This window comes from Rhincodon typus, chromosome 1, assembly GCF_021869965.1.
Source record: "Rhincodon typus isolate 14 chromosome 1, sRhiTyp1.1, whole genome shotgun sequence".
NCBI classification, from domain to species: Eukaryota; Metazoa; Chordata; class Chondrichthyes; order Orectolobiformes; family Rhincodontidae; genus Rhincodon; species Rhincodon typus.
The window spans coordinates 119,937,573-119,959,073 of NC_063332.1; the positions used below are offsets into that span (position 1 = coordinate 119,937,573).

At 40.9% G+C, this 21,501-nt stretch overlaps 1 protein-coding gene across 1 annotated transcript in view; it reads right to left on the reverse strand.

Moving 5' to 3' along the window:
• The window catches only part of lrit3a (info leucine-rich repeat, immunoglobulin-like and transmembrane domains 3a), a 23,421-nt gene extending 2,747 nt beyond the window's left edge, over positions 1-20,674 (reverse strand). The window contains exons 1-2 of the mRNA XM_020529218.2: positions 20,230-20,674; positions 7,089-7,394 (exon numbers count right to left, since the gene is read on the reverse strand). Of these exons, the coding sequence (XP_020384807.2) occupies positions 7,089-7,394; positions 20,230-20,674 (751 nt within the window). The remainder of the gene's footprint in view (positions 1-7,088; positions 7,395-20,229) is intronic.
• Between the last annotated feature and the right edge of the window lie 827 nt (positions 20,675-21,501).

The window sequence follows — 21,501 nt, forward strand, 5'->3', positions numbered from 1 at the left end:
TCTCCAGCATCTGCAGTTCCTACTATCTCGCACACTTTGAACTGTCAACTTGCAAATCAATCAGGACCTTTCTTCCCTGTTGTATAAATTATTGTCATCAGTTGAAATTTGGTATTCTTGCAAAGGTCCTAATGATTACACAATGAAAAGTTTTGTCTCTCTTCTCACCAGTATCAAAAGGAACGTGTTCAAGTCTTTGTTCTTTTTTGAATCATGCAAAAGCTTGGGAGGCCTCTAGTTCTTTGCTACATTCTCCATGGTCAAACCTCAGCCAATCAGGGATGAATTGCTAGTCAAACAGCACCTTTTATCCTGCAGTGTGAATCAATGTGATTATTTGAATTTTGGCCTTCTTGTATTTGTCCAGATTTTAAAAAAAAAGTTTTAGCAGCATGTGTCTCTCTTTTCAGCAATGTTCAAGCTCTACTCTACAAAGTTACAACTCCTGTGCTGGAATCCAGTGCATTACATGGACTTTCAAATTCTCAGTGTAGCCCAGATTTTCCAAAGGCCTGATAGTTTTTTTTGAAGCGTAGTTGGGAGTCATGTATTGAGACCAAAAATAGCTGACCCTAATGGAATTGCCTGGGAAATTGAAGATTCTGATGGGCAATTCCTCTATGGCTGGAAAGGTCAAAATTATCCATTTAAATTGGAGAATTTGGAGGGTTTTGATGCAGTTAAAAGTTACCCAGAAAAGGCTAGACAATTAAAAACCTAGCGAACTCCTGGGTAACTATTAAGCTGACCCTGAACCCCTCCTCAACTTGACACATTTACCCCAACTGCACCCTCCGTCCCCAGATCCCTTACACCTACTGGACCTTGATACAATTTCCCCCATAACCTGATACCTGCTCCCCACTAACCGCCAGAACTGATGCTCCACTCACCCTCCACCCTCTCCAACCCCATGGGAATGAACAACACCCCACCCCCACCAGATCAATAATCTCCCACCCACTCCAACCCACCCAAAACACTACATCAATTACCCAGTGCAATTCCACCTTGCACCCTGCACCTTATTCCACTTGGCATATTGCCCACCTGGCACCCTAATCTCACACTTACCTCACAGAAGCTGTCAAAGTGGCTGTCTGTAAAGCTGGAAATTTAAATTAGAGATTGTGGAAATAACTTCAGAGAAAACCCAACTATCCTGTGTTACGAGGACATAGTTAGATCCAAGGTACATGCTGCATTTATCTAGGAGACATGATCAGACCTTCCTGCCAGAAATGTAGAGCTCATTCTTAACGTAAAAATTTAGAAGCAGAACGGCAGTCTATGATTATTGCTCCTTGGAAAATCCACTTATGTGTTTTCAAATGCTTCCTTGACTCAGCTCCATGCTATCTGTAGTCTTGTGTCTTGAATACATGCTCTGTTCCCAAAACCTGAATAGATAGGGTTATATCTTCTGCCATGCATGAAGCCTTCAGCCAGCGTATCCCTGCATTGTGGGCTTGTGCTGAACACCTCTGCTTTGCTATTCCTCTCGATCTTCAAAAATCTCCTCAAAATGTACTTCTGGAGCTACTTTGTTGAACTAACAAATACTCACTTCCCTTTTGGTGCTTGCAAATCTTCTGCAATGGGACATACTTTAAGTGAAAAAAAGATATGCATAGGTTGTTGATAAAAAGTGAACTAGTTTAAAAGAAATGCCTATGATACATGATGTAAAAACTTATAATAGACAGTGATTGTAAGGAATATATCAAAGCATGTGGTATACCTTTTGAAAGTACATTTTACAGTTAATACTAAATTTCAGATTCTTCTATCAGGCAAGAAGGAGTTTCATTTCGAACTTCCTACTGTCCTCTCAATGGAGATTCAAATTTTAAATGGGAAAGTCTGAAGAGCTGCTCAAATATATACAGATTCATTTTAAATTTAAAGATTACCGATTCCTCCAAGGAGAATTCATTGTTGCCAAACCTTATAGCTACTGTGCTGCACTGTAGATTTCGTCATGGAGACAGCACTTCTTCATGGAATTGCACAGGGAAATTAAACTCTGAAAGGGTCGGGAATTGGTGGAATTCAGTGCTCCAGGTTGGGTGGATGCCGAAATATAAATATAAACTGAGTAAATATAAGGAGGAGATAGATTTTTAATCAGTAATGGGTTGAAGGGTCATGGAGAGCAAGCAGGAAATGGAGTTAAAGCCAAGATGAGATTAGCCATGATCTTCGGGAATGGTGGAGCAGACTCAATGGGCTGAGTTGCCTACTTCTGCTCCTAGTTCTCAGGTTCTTAAAATTGATTTTTGAAGATCATGCAAAATAGATGATAGCAAATGAGATTATTTTACAGCCTGCCTAATTTTATTTTTTTCCCCATTGGCCTAATGGTAAGGATTTGCTGTTGCCCATTGTGCATTAACTCCTTAAGCCAACTGTACACATGCTATACTTTCTTTTAGATTTCATGCTAGTAAAATGGTATTGTAGTTCTCCCCATTTGATGTCGTGTTGACCCAACACTTTTGGACTGCGTGGCCTGGTATCGCTAAACATTTCCACCCAAATTCAATTCACTCTCATTTTGGACTCTTATGCAACTTCCATTTTTTTCAACTCATCCTTCGAGGTCATGGCAACAAAAGTCTGAATGATAAATTCCCCACCCCTTCCTTTCTTTTTTCTCCTTTAAAATACTTCTTAAAACTTTTGTCTTAGATCAAGCATTTCACCTTTCCTAATGTTTTCTTCAATGGTTCAATGTGAAAAGTTTATTTGACAACAACCCAACAAATCACTTCAGAACATTTTAGTCCATTAAAGGTGTTCATGAATGACGTTCAATAGGTTCAATTAAAGTTCAGATAAGGAATTCTTTCTCTCTCAGCAGGTAGTGAATTTGTGGAATTCTTTGCCACAGATGTTAGAGCTGTAGAGGTTGGTTTGTCAAGTACATTCAAGGTTGAGATTGATAAATTTATAAAGGAATCAAGGGTTATGGGGAAAATGCCAGAAAGTGGAGTTGAGGATTATCAGATCAGCCATGGACCCATTGAATGGTGGAGCAGACTCGATGGGGAGAATTGTCTAGTTCTGGTGCTTCGTCTGTGACCTATAGTCATTTAATCCTATAGTAATAATTCTACTGAGTTGTAAGGGCTAAATGTATTGTGATATCTTCATTCAATATGCATAAACTATATTAAAAAGCAAAAACATAAATTGTCTGAATTCTCTACTTTTCTTAGTTTGTAATATTATTTCTCATTATGCTCAAATAAGTGTACCTGTTTATCTATCTTTGATCATTGACAGTTAAATATTGATGTCTTCAAAGATATTGGACAATGTACCTTTTTCAGCCAATAAAGAAACTCGATGATTTTATTAAAGCATGGTCCAGATAGAACTTCATTATGAGAGGAAGGACATTAATTAATGACTTTTATTTTACTGATGGTTTTGGACTTTAATCTTATTATGTTCCTAACTTTATTTTAATCTTTTAATCTCTCTAAACTATTTACCACCAGGCATCAAAAGGACAGGCAGAAGAATTACTCTGCTGCATCCTCTGGTATGCTTTGAACCAGCCGTGAAGTGAAGTGATCCCTTCCCCTCCCCCTTTTCTGATGAAGGGTCTAGGCCCGAAACGTCAGCCTCTCTGCTCCTATGATGCTGCTTGGCCTGCTGTGTTCATCCAGCCCTGCACCTTGTTGTCTGCGATTCTGTGGTTGACTTTCTGTCAGATCTTTGAATTTTGGAAATGCTTTGCTTCCTTATAGCACTTCTAGACATTAAAAGATGGGAATTCAGACGAACCTGCCTCTATAAACTTAAAAGAGTAATGTTCCTCCTCAAATCTGATGTGTTGTACAATAACCATCTCCTCACCTCTTCCCACTGATTCCTTCAACTCACCATTGGAAATGGCGCCTTCAGCCTAAAACCTGAGCTCTAGAATCTCCTACCTAAATTCCTCTGTCTCTCCATTTCCTTCTCCATATTTAAGATCGTCCTTTAACACTTTCCTTTTTGGCCAAGCATTTAGACACCATCCCTCTTCTTTCATTCAATGCCAACTGTTCCCTGAGTACGAATCTGTGAAACATATTAATCTGCTAAAGCTGTTTATAAAGAGAAGTTGCTGGTTATTTTGGCACATACACTTTAAAATTCTGCCCTAGCTCTGACCTCACTTTCCTATCCAACATCCTTGAATGTATTAATCTTGTCAAACTATTGACCTCTGGCTATCAAGAGGACAGGCAGAAGAATTACACTTGGATCTCCTCCAATATGATTCTTGAAATCAAGGGTCTCGTCGTGCGTTACTACCTCTATTGTCCACCAAGTATCTATGCTTGACCTATTCCTATTGATCATCTGATCATTAGGTCCATTCAAGAACAAAGGAGGCAATTTATGCATGGAGCTGAAGGAGGTAGATGAAGTCCTGAATGAATATATGCATCGTTATTCACAAAGAAGAAGGACATGGTTGATGGTGAATCTAGAGAGGGGTATGTTGATATTCTATGGCATGGTGATATCAAGAAGGAGGAGAACTGAGTGTTTTGAAAAGCATTAAGGTGGACAAGTCATCCATCCCAGCAACCATCCCAGAATAGTGAGGGAGGTGAGGGAAGAAATTGCTGAGGCCTCGTATGAAATCTTTGTATCCTCTTTAAATGCAGGAGAGGTTCCAGAGGACTGAAGAATAGCCAGTATTGTTTCTTTGTTAAGAAGGGCAACAGGGATAATCCAGAAATCACAGGCCGGTGAGCCTTACGTCAATGGTGGGCGATTATTGGAGAAGATTCTTAGGGACAGGATTGACTCACATTTGGAAAACTATGGACTTATTAGTGACCATGTTGCATGGCTTTATGCAGGAAAGGTCATACCTCCCAAACTTGATTGAGTTTTTTGAGGAAGTGACAAAGAGGATTGGAAAGGGTAGGTATATATTGTCCATAAGGACTTTAGTGAGGTCTTTAACAAGGTCCCTCATTGCAGGCTGATAGAGAAGGTCAAGTCTCACAGAATCCGCAGTGAGCTGCTAAGATGGATACAGAACTGGCTTAGTCATAGAAAACAGACAGTAGTGGTGGAAAAGTGTTTTTCTGACTGGAGATCTGTGCCCAGTGGTTTTCTGCAGGGACCAGTGCTGGGACTCCTGTCACTTATAATATATATAAGTAATCTAGAGGAGATGTATAGGTAGTCTGATTAGTGAGTTTGCGAACAATACAAAAATTGGGAGAGTTGTGTAAAGTGAAGAGGATTGCCAGAAGATACAGCAGGATATAGATAGGCTGGAGACTTGGGTGGAGAAATGGCAGATGAAATTTAATCCAGATAAATGCAAGCTGATGCATTTTGGAAGTTCCAATGCGGGAAGGAAATATACAATAAATGGCAGATCCCTTAGGAGCATTAACATGTAGAGGGATTTAGGTGTACAGGTCCATAGTTCTCTAAAAGTGGCAACACAAGTGGATAAGGTGGTGAAGAAGGCATATGGTATGCTCACCTTCATTGGCAGGGGCCTAGAATATAACGATTGGCAAACCATGCTGTAGCTGTAGAGTACTTTAGTTAGGCCATGTTTAGAATATTGTGTAGGTTCTGGTCACCACACTACCAGAGAGATGTGATGGCTTTGGAGAGGGAACATAAAAGGTTTACGAGGATGTTCCCTGGTTTCAGAGAATATTATCTATGAGGAGAAATTGGATAAACTTGTTTTTTCTTCACTTGAATGTCAGACGCATTGATAGAGGTTTGCAAAGTTATGAGAGGCATGAGTAGAATGGATAGTTGCAATCTTTATCCCAGGGTAGAAATGCCAATTACTTGGGGACATGAGTTTAAGATAAAAGCAGGTAAGTTTAAAGGGGATGTGACAGGCAAGTTTTTTTTACATCGAGGTGTTAAGTTCCTGGAGGAGGTGGTAGTCGAAAATACAATAGAAAGATTTAAGAGGCAGGTATATGAATAAGCAGGGAATAGAGGGATACAGGCTACATAGAAGCAAAAGGTTTAAGTTTAGAAAGGCATCATATGTCTGGACAGTCTTGTTGGACTGAAGGGTCTGTTCCTGCTCTGTACTGTTCTTTATTCTTTGACCTTATCCATGTGCTGTCATCTGTTGACACTATCTGAAATTGATTCTGATTCTGCGTGTGTGCTGATGACTCCCGTTTCTTTCTCAAAACCACTTTCCTCGCTGTCACTGATTTGCCACTCACTTTGTCCAACATACAATCTCTGTAAAGCAGAAATTTCTACCAACTAAATATCATGAAGACGTACATCATTTTCTTCTGCCCTCATCACAGATTCCATCACTCACCCTGGTTATGATCACACATTGAACCAGACTATTCACAACTTCAGCGTCCTATTTGACATTGAGATGAGCTTCCAATTGTTTACTTCCATCATAATTATTTACTTCCATTTCCACAGCATCGTCTGTCTCAACCACGGCCTCAATTTACCCATTACTGAAACCCTCGCCCATGCTTTCGCTACCTCAAGACTTGACCATTCCAATGTTCTCCTAGCTGATCTCCAATGTTCCAACCTCTATAACTGTGAGATCCTCCAAAGCTCTGCTGATAATATACTAACTCAGAACCCAGTCCCATTTACTTGTCATCACTGTGCTCAACTACTTACATTGCTCCTGGTCCATCAATGCCTCAGTTTTAAGCACTCATTCTTATATGTAAATTACTCCATGAGCCCGACTGTCTCTAGCTCTGACTCCCTCCAGCTGTAAACCCTGCAAGATCCCTGTACCCTTCTGATTCTCATCTTTTGAGCATCCCAGATTATTATTAGTCAACATTTGTGCCATGTCTTCAGTTGCTTGGGTCCTAACCTCTGGAATGCCCTCTGCAAATTCACTCCCTGCTTCCTTGCTCTATATCTCCTTAAGATAATCCTTAAATCCTACCTCTTTAATCAAGTTTTGGGTCACCTGACCCAATAGCTCCTGATATGGTTTAGTGTCAAATGCTGCTTGCTAACCGTACTGTTAAACACCATGTGATGATTTACTATGTTGAAGGCACTATGTGAATTCAAACTGTTGCATGAATTACCTGCATGGTTAAGTGGTAAGCCATTCCCCCTGAGCCAGACAAGCGATGGGGTCGGATATCCTTTTGAATCACAGCGGAGCAAGACATTACTTCCAACAGGTGACGTAAGTTTTGTTGCTGAAGCCATGACTGATGGTTTGAGGCACTGTTGAAGCTCAACTCTCTGGAAGAAAACTCCTGCAATATTTTCAGGTTCACTACATGTCAGGAGAGGGTCCATGAGAATAACTAATGCTTCTTCTGTCTTAGAAAGCTCAATCAACTTTGATATCCTGCAGTCACAGAACCATGGGTTATCTTGAAAACCTAAGGAAGGGAAAAAAAACATTGAAGATTTTTTTGAAAAAGCCACAGAAGTATTTTAAGATCTGTAGCATCTTTGTTGTGTGAGACATTTCCAAAAATATCCACCTAAGCCAAGACTTGTAACTAAAATAAAGTCTTCAGTTAAAGGTTCTTAATTTCTATTCCCTAGCTTTCTAGAGACTTCAGACAACATAATTAAAATGTGAATTCGTTGCATTTGGCTGTTGCACATATTTAATCTCAAAGACTCTGTATAAGATCATCCAACAATATTATTTTAACAAATCTAATGCACTATTGAAGAAAGAAGCAAACATAGCCCCGAGTTAAGAAAGGATGAAATGACAAAATGGAGATCCGTAAATATATTAGCCTGACCTCAGTGTCATGGAAATGTTAGAATCTATCAGACAGGATTTAATAAATGGACACTTTAAAAATAATGGTAGGATTGGCATGAATATTTTAAAAGAGAACCAGTTAGAGTTGTTTGAGGATATAACAGAGTATTGACATAGATTTGAAACTTAGTTAATGGCAGACCATAAAGACTCATTCTCAAATTGGCAGGCAGTATGCAGAGTATTTCTTAAATAGTGAGAGACTGGGGAATGTTGATGTCCAAATGGACTTGGGTGTGCTTCTTCATAAGTCATTGAAGGCAAACTTCTGATACAGAAAGCAATTAAGTCAGCAAATGGCATGTTGACCTTCATTGCAAGAAGACTTGAGAACGGGAGTAAAGGTACTTTTCTGCCACTGTGTAGAAGCTTGGTGAAATTGCACCTGGCACCTATTGTGTACAGCCTTGCTCCCCTTACCTAGGGAAGGAGATAGTGGTTATACAGGGAATACTGAAAGCTTCACCAGAATAATGCCTGAGATGGTGGTATTGACCTCTCAGGTACAATCGAGGAGACTGGACATGTATTCTTTAGAATTTAGAAGAATGAGAGGTGATTGCTTTGAAACATATGTAATTCTTACAGTGCACAGCAGAGTAAATGTAGAAAGGATGCTTCCCCACTGTCGGGTCTAGGACTAGGGAAAACTATCAGTCTAACAGACAGATCAATTAAGACTGATACGAAGAGGATTTTCATCACTGAGTGGGTGGTGAATTTTTGGAATTCGCTTCCTCTGAGGATGTGGAATACCAGTCTTAAAATATATTAAAGATAGAACTTGATAGATTTCTATTAAAGGTATGAATTGGTCATGCAGGAAAATAGCCTTAAGGTGGAGGATCATCCATGACCAATTTGAATAGCAGAACAGGTTCAAAGGACTGAATGTCCTTATGGTGGAAAATACTTTGAACATCCTGTTAATACCAAAGAATATGGGGGAGGAATTAAGTACCATCACCATCACTAGAAATATAGTATTAGACGACCTAATGGGTTTAAAAACAGATGAATCCCCTTGCCTGCATGGCTTGCATCCTAAAGTCCTAAAAGAGGTAGGTACAGAGAAAGTGGATGCATTGGTTGTAATTTTCCAAAAATTCTTGCATTCTGATGAAGTACCAGGGAATTTGAAAACTGCCAATTTGACACCCCTATTCAAAAGGAAGAGGAGGCAAAAGATGAGTAACTATAGGCTGATTAGCCTCGCATCTATTGTTGGTTAAGTATTGGAATCATTATTAAGGAAGTAACAGCAGAATATTTGGAAACTCATAATCAAATCAAGCAGAGTCAGTATGGCTTCACAAAAGGAAAATTGTGTCTGACTAAATTTCTGAGAATTTTTCGAGGGAGTCTCAACCAGAGTGGATAGAGAGGACCAGATGTGTTGTATATGGACTTTCAGAAGACATTCGACAAGATACGTCACAAAAGGTTAGGTCATAAAATAACAGCCCATCATGTTGGGGGTAGTATATTGGCATGGATAGAGAATTGGTTCATGGGCAGGAAACAGCGAGGTTCTTTTTCAGGTTGGCTAACGTTTTGCCCACTTACTGAACCTAACAATATCTCTCTGCAAACTGCTTGTATCCCTCTCACTTAACCAGTGGTGCTCCAGTGGGATCAGAGCTGGGAACATAACTGTTTACAACATATGTTAATGGCTTGGGGGAAGAAAGTGAATGTACTGTAGCCAAATTCAGATTACGTTAAAAATAGGAAGAAAGGTAGGTTGCGAGAGGGATACAAACAGTTTGCAGAGAGATATTGTTAGATTGAGGAAGTGGGCAAAAAGTTGGTAGATGGAAAATGTTCATTTTGGATGGGAGAACAAAAGAACACAATATGATTTAAATGGAGAAAGGCTGCAGAAGATGCAAAACAAAGGGCCTGGGAGTAGTTTGCATGAAACACGGAAAGCTAGCACACAATTACAGCAGGCAATCAGGAAGGCTAATAGAATATTGGCTCCAATTCAAGGGGGTTGGAGTATAAGAGTAGGGAAGTCTTACTGCAACTGTACCAGGTGCTGGTGAGGCCACATCTGGAGTACTATGAGCAGTACTATAAGGAAAGATATTATTTCATTGGTGGCAGTTTAGAGAAGGTTCACTAGAATAATTCCTGGTCTGGAGGGATTGTCTTATGAGCAAAGGCTAAACAGGTCGAGATTGTACTCGCTGGAGTTTAGAAGAATAAAAGAAGATCTCATTGAAACACATAGGATTCTTAAGGGGCCTGACAGAGTGAATGCTGAGAGGATGTTTCCTCTCATGGGCCAGTCTAGGACCAGAGAGCATAGTCTCAGAAGAAAGAGGTGACAACTTAAGACTGAGATGAGGAGGAATTTCTTCTCTCAGAGGGTTGTGAGTCTTTGGAATTCCTTGTCACTGAGAGCAGAGTGGGGGCAGAGTCCTTGTGTATATTTAAGGCTGAGACAGATAGAATTTTGATCGGCTGAGGAATCAAGGTTTATGGGAAAACTGTAGGAATTTGGGATCAACTGTGCTCCTATTGAATGACGGAGCAGACTCAAGGGGTCGAACGGCCTACTCCTTTTCTTATTTCTTATGGTCTTACCCCTGCTCCTATTTCCTATGTTCCTATATTTTGAAACATGTTTTCTTTATTCCACAGGAACAGCCCAATAAACAATTAATTGTAAGGGATTAATGATCAATATGAGCTGGTTGAGCTGCCTCTTTCCTGTGCGATTTAATTTGTTCTGGCAAGTTTGTATTACCCGGATGTCAGATGCAAACAGGCCAGATCTTGGCTTACAGTGTAGAATCTGCAAAGTTTTGTAAAGGAGCAGAGCTTCCACCTACAGCAAACAGGTGGAAGCTCAGACAGGAAGTTCAGACCTGAGGTAGGGGGTGTTCAACACCCTGAATTTCCATATTCTCAATCCCTCATTGGCCTATGGGTCTTTGATGACAGTTACAAATAATGAAACCAACTGCCAATGGTTTACAAAGTAGAATTCATGGCCTGAATCCATGAAGGATAAAATACAGCAAATGAGTAATAAGGGATGATATGGCCTTCAATTCTGAGGCCAGAGCTTGTTTAACAACATGGCACTTTCCAAAAACTGACATTCAATTTTCCAGCTTCACTTGAAAGGCAGCCACCACAAATGCTGTCTTTATAGAACAGGCAGCTGCTCCCTCTACTGGGAGCGAAATTAATACTAGCTGAATGCGAGGGCTTTCCCCACCATCAACATAAACTGTGAAGGATTCCTTCACAAGAACATACAAGAGCTACACATTGAGAGTAATAGCATGTGCACAGGTTCTTTTGACATTGCCAGATCACTTCCCAACATACAACTCAAAGACAACACAATTGCTGGAAAAGCTCAGTAAGTCTGTCAGCATCTGTGATGGAAAAAACACAGTCAACGTTTCAGGTCCAATGACCCTTCCTCAGAACTGAGGAAGAACAGTTCAGAGGAAGGGTCACCGGACCCGAAACGTTAACTCTGTTTTTTCCTTCACAGATGCTGACAGACCTGCTGAGATTTTCCAGCTATTTTGTTTTTGCTCCTGATTTACAGCATCCGCAGATCTTTCGGTTTTTATACAACTCAAAAAAGCCACTGATATTCGCAATACGTCACTGTCATGGGTCATCTATGTGCCACAAATGTCTGATTGTGTCATCAACAAACTCATGCACCTTGTGCAGTTGTGTTCATTTCCAATGCCACCATGTACACCCAAATGGATGGCATTGCCATGGGAGCCCCTCTAGGCCTAGTTCTTGAAAATGTTTTTGTTGGTTACCATGAGAAGCACATCTCTGATGGAAAGGCCACTCCGTCCCCTTGCATGTTTCCAACATATAAATGAAACATTGTGACACTTGAAACCACAAGTTGCATCAAGAATTTCTTTATGCTGCTTAAGAAACTCCATGCTGTGCTTACCTTTGCTGCTGCAATGGGGTGATCAATAAGCTCTCCTTCCTCAACGTATTCATCCAGCGCAAGATAAATCTTATTGGCAAACTCGTGAATAGGACCCTAGCCACTGTGTAAGCTTCATACTGAAATAGGGATGCATCAAAACTGAATGAAAACAGATAACCTAATCAAATCCTCACAAATTATGTGTTGTGAAAACTCAAGAAAGGGCCTACATCCAGCACTCCTGGCACTGAGTGGTGGCTAGTCCACCTCGAATTACACTGGAAGAAAAAGGTGTCTCAAACATTTGAAACACATGTGACGTCATACTCTTATCATAAGTAAATTCATGAATGATTTTCTCCACGAACAGGATGCTGCCATCCATCCGAATAATTTTGTCTACCATACAAATGAGGACTGTGATATTTGAATTTCAGTGCCAAAGTGATGCCAGGTTTGTAGGTCGTAAGTCTCAATAATTGGGAGACAGTATAAAACAACATGTCCTGTTGACCATTCAAGACAGGCAGCCTGATAATCATGCTCAACCAGCCCATGCTAATAAGCTTCAGAAAGTATATCCATTATTCGATGTTATTCTGCTTTTGGAAATCATTTATTAAACAATCTGGACTGTGGGGGAAGGGTAATGGTTGGTCTGGTCCAAAGCGGGAGGGGAATCAGTGTTCTGATGTGGGGCAAGGGGAGAGGGGTTAGGAAGGTGTAGGGGCCAGTAGGGTGGGGAATGGGTAGACTGGTCCAGGGAGTCTGAGAAGGGAATGGGCGGTGGGGTGTAGAAACAGCGATGTTGGTCAGGTCAGATCCTGAAGATTGGGGGGAGTGGGTGCGGTGTTGGTGGTAGTGTGGGGCTCATGAATCAGGTCAGTTCCGGTGAGGGGGTTGGGTCCAGAAGCAGCACCAGCATGAAGTGGAGGTCAGGGTCTGGTCCAGCAAAGAGGGCTGTGGCGGTTGTCAGATCCTGGGGCAGAGATGTCAGTTTCCGGGGGTGAGGGCATCAGGTTCATGGGATGAGGTGGAGTTTTAGTGTGAGGTCCCAGGGCAGAGATGTCAACCCTAGGTGTGGGACTGTCAGTTCCCCAAGGGGTGGTGGGACGTGGAAGTATCAGGTCAGGTTCTGGCTGTGTGAGTGGTCCAGGGATGGAGGGGTGTAGTTCAGGGGTTATGAGGTAAGAATGGGGTCAGTCTAAATATTACTCAGGATTTTGACTATGTATTTAATAGCCTAACGTTTCCTGAGAACAATTTTACTTCATTTCATTGGAATCATGTGAAATCTTTGATTTTTATAGAGACCTTCGAAAACTTCCCCGAAATAGAGGAAATGCCCAGTGGAATTTTTGAATTCCCTTTCAGTTCCTTCGGAATCTGCTACAATGAGGCTTCCACAAGGTCCCCATGCATGACTCCCATCTACACAGAAATAAGGACTGACTTGCCACAATATATAAAAATGCCCAAGACCCTGCTTTATACCTGCAAAAGGAATTCATAAATACCTCGCAACTTTTGCCTAATTCTGATGAGTACAAAACAAAAAAAAAACCCTTCAATTTTTTACTTCCTTTTTGCAATAGTCAACAAAATAATTTGCAAATTAGGAAACAGCAAGCCCCATGAATCATCTATACTGGGAATTTATGTAAAGTGTCGCCACCAGTTGGAAATGCAAATATATCAGTCACAGATGATCAGGAGCTGGGTAGAGGTGTGCAATGCTCTAATTTACTGTTTTCCCAGCTTTTCCAGAGGCAGCAACCTATAAGCAAGTAGTGGGAGCAGCAAGAAAGAGCTAGAGTATTTTAGGATTAGTTTCAATAATTATTCAACTGAACTCCAGTTTAAACGAAACAATAGACTCACATTTATATCTGTTTTTCATGATGTTAAATTACCCCAAAGCGCTTCACAGCAAATGAAATACTTTTGAAATGTAGTGGCTTTTGTAATCTGGAAAACTTAAGAGTAATAGAGTCATGGAGTTGTACAGTATGACCTTTTGGTTCAACTCGAGCATGCCGACCAGATATCCTAAACTAATCTCGCCCCATTTGCCAGCATTTGGCCCATAAGCCTCGAAACCCTTCTTATTCATATACCCAGATGTCTTTAAATGTTGTAATTGTACCAGCCTCCACCACTTCCTCTGGCAACTCATTCCATACATGCACCACCCTCTTGTGTGAAAATGTTATCCCTTAGGTCCCTTTTAAATCTTTCCCTCTCACCTTAAATCTATGCCCTCTAGTTTTAGACTCCCCTACCCTGGGAAAAAGATCCTGTCTATTTACCCTATCCATGCCCCTCATGATTTTATAAACCTCTATAAACCCCTCAGCCTCTGATGCTCCAGGGAAAAAAACCCCAGCCTATTCAGCCTTTGCCTATAGCTCAAACTCTCCAATCCTGGCAGCATCCTTATATTTTTTTTCTGAACCCTTTCAAGTTTAACAACATCTTTCCTATAGCAGGGAGACCGGAATTGTACACAGTCTTCTAAAAGTGGCCTCATCAATGTCCTGTACAGCCACAACATGACCTTCCAACTCCCATTCTCAATGCACTGACCAATGAAAGCAAGCGTGCCAAACTCCTCCTTCACCACCCTGTCTACCTGTGACTCAACTTTCAAGGAAATATGCACCTGCACCCTAAGTCCCTTTGTTTGACTACATTCCCCAGGACCCTACCATTCACTGTGTAAGTCCTGCCCTGGTTTGCCTTACCAAAATGCAACAGCTCACATTTATCTAAATTAAACTCCGTCTGTCACTCCTTGGCTCATTGGCCCATCTGATCAAGATCCCATTGTACTCTGAGATAACCTTCTTCAGTGTCTCTTACACAACCATTTTGGTGTCATCTGCAAACTTACTAACCATATTATATTCACATCGAAATCATTCATATAAATGAAGAAAAGCAGTGGATCCAGCACCAATCCCCTTGTGGCACACCGCTGGTCACAGGCCTCCAGTCTGAAAAGCAACCCTCCACCACTACCCTCTGTCTAGTACCTTCAAGCCAATTTTGTATCCAATTAGTTAGCTCATCCTGGATCCCATGTGATCTAACCTTGCTAACCAGTCTACCATGCGGAACCTTGTCAAATGCCTTACTGACGTCCATATAGACAGCATCTACTGCTCTGCCTTCATCAATCTTGTTTGTCAATTCTTCAAAAACTCGAAGTCAAGTTAGTGAGACACGATTTCCTAAGCACAAAGCTAAGTTGACTATCCCTAATCGGTCCTAACCTTTCCAAATCCCTTAGAATCCCCTCCAACGACTTACTCACCACTGACGTAAGGCTCACTGGTCTATTGCACACAGTGAGTCTACCACAAACATTATTATGAATGTTGCTAAAAGTCTGTTTGGGAATTTTGGTTAAGAGACAAACAATGGACAGGACTCTCTGAATAACTCCCTGGTTCTTCTTCAACATCATGCCATGAGATCTTTTATATTCAACTAAGAGGGTCAAAGTGTCCTCAGTTTAACATCTCATTCTAAATTCTGGGAGCAGTCCTCTCTCAATGGCAAACTTGAGCTCACATCCTGTGATTTAAAATGAATTCAAAACCATCTGACTGAGAGGCAGCTGAGCTAACTTTTCTAGAACGAATGCAAAGTTAAATCACTCCAAATGACCATCTTTCAGATGCATCTTTTCCTCATACCTCAGGCTGCTAACATTAAATATCCAGCGACTTTTCTTTGAACTACACCCAGGAGTTGAACAATTCCTTCGGGCAGAATCTTGCATTTGTTTTTTTTTTGCAAAGTCTGATTTGTGTTGAGATTTTTGGAGGGTATTTCACAGCGAGGCCCAATAGGTTTTCATAAATGCATCTACCAAACTCACCTCATTATACCCACCATGCTGCTATGGGTATCTCTCATGACCAAGTCTCGCCCCACCTTGCCGCACGCCGTTCCCACAGCAATCTGCTAATCAGCAGATAACCACCAAAAGACCAACTCCTTTACATCTTTAAAAGGCTGTTTTGCATCAGAATAAACACCAAATTCTAAAGGCTGTCCTGCTCAGTCCAGGATATTTGAATAGGACATCAGAGAAGGGCAAGTTGGCACTGTGATTCTCCAACAGGGACCTGGAGAAAGTGAGTGGTGCAAAGGAGAGGAGTCCTCTTCCTGGATGACTGCTAGAGGAATGCACAGACTTGTACTTCATTGGCCCAGCCGCTGGTCCTCAGGACTGAAGGCATGGTGCCCAGGGACTGGGATCTTGCTGTGCAGTTCAGGTGCCTGATCCCCACAGGGTGACAGGGCACAGCCTGCAGGGTGCCAAGCCTGAGAGGAGGAAGCTCACACAGCCCCCCACAGAAGTCTCCCCTTAGAACACTCCAGAGGTGACCATGTCTTCCACCTGCACCCTGAACCGTTGGATGTTCACACCAAGGAGGGTCAATTTGCATGGGGCAAGATGGTCGGCATGTTTGACCTGTTCAGACACTGGCACACCTCAGGGCTACCTCACCAAATCTCTGGGGCCACTTGGCTCCAATGCCGAGCAAGCTCCCTCGATGCCAGCTGCAGAACCAAAGACTACACTAAGACATAATGGGAGGGAGAAGAAAAAGAACTGACCGAGAGCGCTAGAGCTTATGCACTGCATATTGTAAATGGCACTGTTTTTGTTTGTAAATGGCACTGCTTTGACCTTCTATCTGCTTGTGTCTCTCTGAGAGAGTGTATCAGAAAGAGACCATGATGGTCATGGCAGGTCGGCAAAAACCGGGTGTTAGTGTCCATGGATGGAGAGTGTGTGCAACTGGTCCCCATGGACCATGTCCTGAAATGGCCTTTGGTTGTACACAACAGTGATGTCCTCAGGAGCAATTGGCGAGCTGAATTCCTGATATCCACGTAAAGTTTTCTCACTATCTGGCTTGCTTGGCATATTTGCTAAGAAAGGAAGCTGGAAATTAATGAGGCAAGTTAGGCTGTTAATGAGTTAAACAAACAATAATCTCCCTTAACTGGCAACATGCCACTGCCTCAAGAGAATCTTACCACACCACTTGTCAAAAGCATGAAAGATGAAGTGAGAACTTCTCAGCATCGAGATAGGCTTCACTGGGCTCCTTGTCCATTTCTGCCACTAATCTTGCCATACAGCACAAGGATCAGGCCCCAGTAAGCTTCTACTCTTTGTGTCTCAGTTTAGAATGCATTTCCAGGATATCTATCCATCTTGCACTGATTTACGGCATGAATTCAGAAAATAATCAAACTTACTTGGAATGGCCCATTTCAATATTTCATATAAAGCCGTAAGAAATTGAAGAGAGAGTAGGTCCTTTGAACATGCTCTTCCAATCAATTCCTACATCTCACAATTCCCATAAAATTCAAACTTGATTGACCTGCATTTTAAATACACTCAGAAAACTAAGCATCTACCTCTTTCTGATGTAAAAAATTCTAGAATTTGACAATGCTTTGAGTCAGGAAATTTCTCTTCAACTTGGTTCTGAATAATTGACCCGTTATTCTGAGTCTGAGATCCCATATTCTAAGTTTCTCAGCCAGGAGAAATACCTTGTCCTTATTTACTCAGTCAAGCTCCTTAACCAATTCAAATGTTTTGTTAGATCACTTTAATTGTTTGGATCAGTAGGGAAGGTAGGCCTGTAATAGAGTCAAACAGTCATAGAGATGTACAACTCAGAAACAGACCCTTCAGTCCAACATATGCACACCGACCAGATATCCTGAATTAATCTAGTCCCATTTGCCAGCATTTGGCCCATATCCCTCTAAACTCTTCTTATTCATATACCCATCCAGGTGTCTTTTAAATGTTGTAATTATATCAGCCTCCACCACTTCCTTTGGCAGCTCATTCCATACATGCACCATCCACTGCATATAAAATTTATCCCGTAGGTCCCTTTTAAATATTTCTCATCTCACCATAAATCTATGCCCTCTAGTTTTGGACTTCACTACTCTGGGCAAAGGATCTTGGATATTCAACCTGTCCATGACCCTCATGATTTTATACACCTCTATAAAGTCACCCTCAACTTCCTAAGCTCCTGGGAAAAAACTCCCAGTTTATTCAGCCTCTCCCTGTAGCTCAAAACCTCCGACCCTGGCAACGTCCTTGGTTCACTAATGCCCTTTTGGAAAAGAAACTGCCATCCTTACCTGGTCTAAACTAGGCGTGAGTCCAGATCTACAGCTATGTGGTTGACTCTTAACTGCCCTCTGGGATGCGCAACAAATGCTGACCTAACCAGTGACACCCTCATCCCGAGAATGAATAATAAAAAAAACTTTTCTGAACTCTTTCAAGTTTCACAACATCTTTTCCATAGTAGGGAGAACAGAATAGAATGCAATATGCCAAAAGTGGCTTAAGCAATGTCCTGTATAGCGCAACATGACCTTCTAACTCCTATACTTAATGCACTGGCCAGTAAAGGCTAACATATAAATGCCTTCTTTATTACCCTGTGTACCTATGATTCCACTTTCAAGGAACTATGAACGTGCACTCCAAGATCCCTTTGTCAGCAACACTCCCCAGGATCGTACCACTAAGTGCTCCATCCCCCCTTTTGGGTAAAGCTCCTGTCCCACTAAATACTCTCGTGAGCTTTATTGCACTTGTTCTGGGGCAAGTATTCCTCAGATATGGAGGCCAAATCAATGCACAGTATTCCAGGTACGGCATCATGAATCCTATCTATATTTGTAGTAAGTTTGTTTCACTCTTGTACCCCAACCTTTTGGAACAAAAGCTGACATATTATTTGCTTTCCTAATTAACTTTGTGGGATTTAGGTACACCCAGGTATTTCTGAATGCAAACATTTCCCAGTTTCTTACCATTCAGAAATATTGAGTTTTACGGTTTCTTTTAAAGATGATAACTTCACACTTTGCTATATCGGATTCCATTTGCCACGTTCTTGTCTACATATCAGCTTGTCCATTTTCAGCCACTTTGCACCCTCTTCACTGTGTATTTTCCCAGCTAACTGTGTATTGCCAGCAAATTTGTATATGAATCACCCAATCCCTTAATTTATGTCATAATTCAGATTGTAAAAGGCTGAGGTCAAAAAATCGCTCCTTGTGGTACTCCATTAGTTACAAATGGCAAATGCAACAAGTCTTGCTTATTCTTACTCCCTGTTTTCTATCCAACAACTAATCTTGAATCCACATTCATATTCTATCACAATCCATAGAATCCAAGTTTATGTAATAAGCTCTTGTGTGACATATTATCATGTGCTTTTTGAAAATCCAAATACATTTTATTCTGTTCTATTCAAGCCATTTAGGACTGACATGAGGAGGAACCTTTTCATTCAGAAGGTGGTGAATCTTTGAAATTCCCCACCTCAGAGAGCATCTATCAATTTCTCGAACTTTATAGTTTAAGCTTTTCTATTTTTTGTCAGAAGGAAAATTACGCCAGCTGATTTTCAAGTGCCCACTAGTCCAATATTTGCTGTATTCAGCCAATCAAATGCATCAACTTACGCACCTTATAAACTAAGCTGCCATTTCAAATGTGCCATTTCAGGAGTAAGCATTGTTAAAAATGAATTTTTAAATTGAGGTGCAACCCCATATTGAAAGATAATTTGGAGATTTTCCTGCTGTCTAATTGTGTATCACTCAATATCACGAGTTAAAACAGAATAGCTTTACCTTCGAAATGTTGCAGAATGCTTAGGAAGTTTATCTCATTCCCCTCTACACTATCTCATCAACCAGCCACTCAGGATAGCACTTTTAACCAACAAGAAATATGGCCAAGTACGATAACCCCACCTAAGCCTCTGCTGTTTGCTGTTTATTAAGTTCATTAAGACTGGTATTTTAATTTAATTTTCATCTTTATTGTATTCTATGTCTTCTAGAACTCCATCACCCACACCCCTTGCTGTGCTAGTCCATCTCTTACCCAGACATTTATTATCATTGGCTTTCTATTCCAGCACATAGAATCCCTACAGTGTGGAAGCAGGCTATTTGGCCCATCAAGTCAACCCTGACCCTCCAAAGAGGTGTATCCCACCCAGATCCACCCCCTATCGCTCTGCATTTTCTACGGCTAATCCTAGCCTGCACATCCCTGGAAGCTATGGACAATTTAGCATGGACAATCCACCTAACCTGTACATCTTTGGACTCTATGAGGAAACTGGAGCATTCGGAGGAAACCCACGCACACATGGGGAGAATGTGCAAACTCCACACAGACAATTGCCTGAGGGTGGAATTGTACCCACATCCCTGGCGCTCTGAGGCAGCAGTGCTAACCACTGAGCCACCATGCCACCCCAGTTACATCAATTGTAAACTCTTCGTGCTTATTGCAAATCATTCCATGAATTATTATGGAACACTTTGATGCCTTACTGTGTAAATGTGCAATATAAGTAGAAGGTAGTATTGTTGCTACTGCCTTTAACAGAAGGTAATAATTAGTACTTACCTAGAATTACTCTCTTCATTGGATCTTTTTCAAACTCATGATATCTTGAGTGAGCAGGCCAAATATCTAACAAGTCAGATGGCAGTGTAGTGAGTTTGTTACTAGATATATCTAAATTGGTTATATTTCTCAGATATCGAGCTGCAGTAGCAGGAATGGTTGACAGTCTGTTATTGTGCAAGTCAAGAGTTCGAAGATTTGGCATTTCCTGCAGTGAATCCCAAGGAAAGGTAGACAGCATGTTTCCATCAAGGCGCAATTCATGGAGTTCTTTTAAATTATAAAAGCTTTGAGGGTTTATGGTATTGATGGCATTATATGTCAGCCAGAGATATTTTAGATCCACAAGGTAATAAAATGCTTCACGTGGAAGTTGTTGAACAACAGTTTTTTCAACACGAAGTTTAACTGTATCCACTGGAACATTGACAGGGATCTCAGACATATCCGGGTCATCACATAATACAGACCTGAAAAGAAAGAAAATGTTCAGTTTACTTGGTAGTTTTATTTTTCGAGAATGTCCCTCACGTTATTTCACTGACCAGTTAACACCACCATAATCTATTAAAGAGAAATGACTTTAATCTGGACATTAGTATATATTCTGTATTTAACAGTTTCTGGATCTGACTTTGTGGATTCTTCTGTTGATTAACATCAGAACTGGATGGCTCTATCTTCACCTCATTGATAAAATCAACAATTTAAATCTGTTATTTAAAAGTCCAGATGATTTTATTTTATATTACTTAAGCTTTGAGGATGAATGGTTTTAATAAATATCTTCCTCTCAACCCTCCTTCACTCATGAATTGTAAGTTAGGATTTTTGCTGATTTGCGTGAAAAGAAACTCAACATAGCTCAATATCCCAAAACACTGTGTAACTGAAACATTAGCCATTGTCTTACTCTCATAGGGCCTGCATTTCTCTACAAATAAGAAAACAAGATTTTTAAATTCACAAAATCATTTAAGAGACACTGAAAATAAGCAAAGGGGAATAGACATAGGGAAAGAACAGTTCAACATCTGATTAAAGCAAAATTAACAACACACAATATATATGAGTTTTGGAACAGTAGCAGTTCAAGAAGGGGCTCAATGCTACTTTCTTGAGCACAATCAGGTATAAGCAAGACGTAGTGGAGAGCAGCATGCTTATCCCATGCCAGCCATGCTCTTATTTCTCCAAATACTCTTGAAGGGACCACGCTCCTGGTGGGAAGAATGGTTTATAAGTAGCTCTATATTGGAAATTGAGGCCACA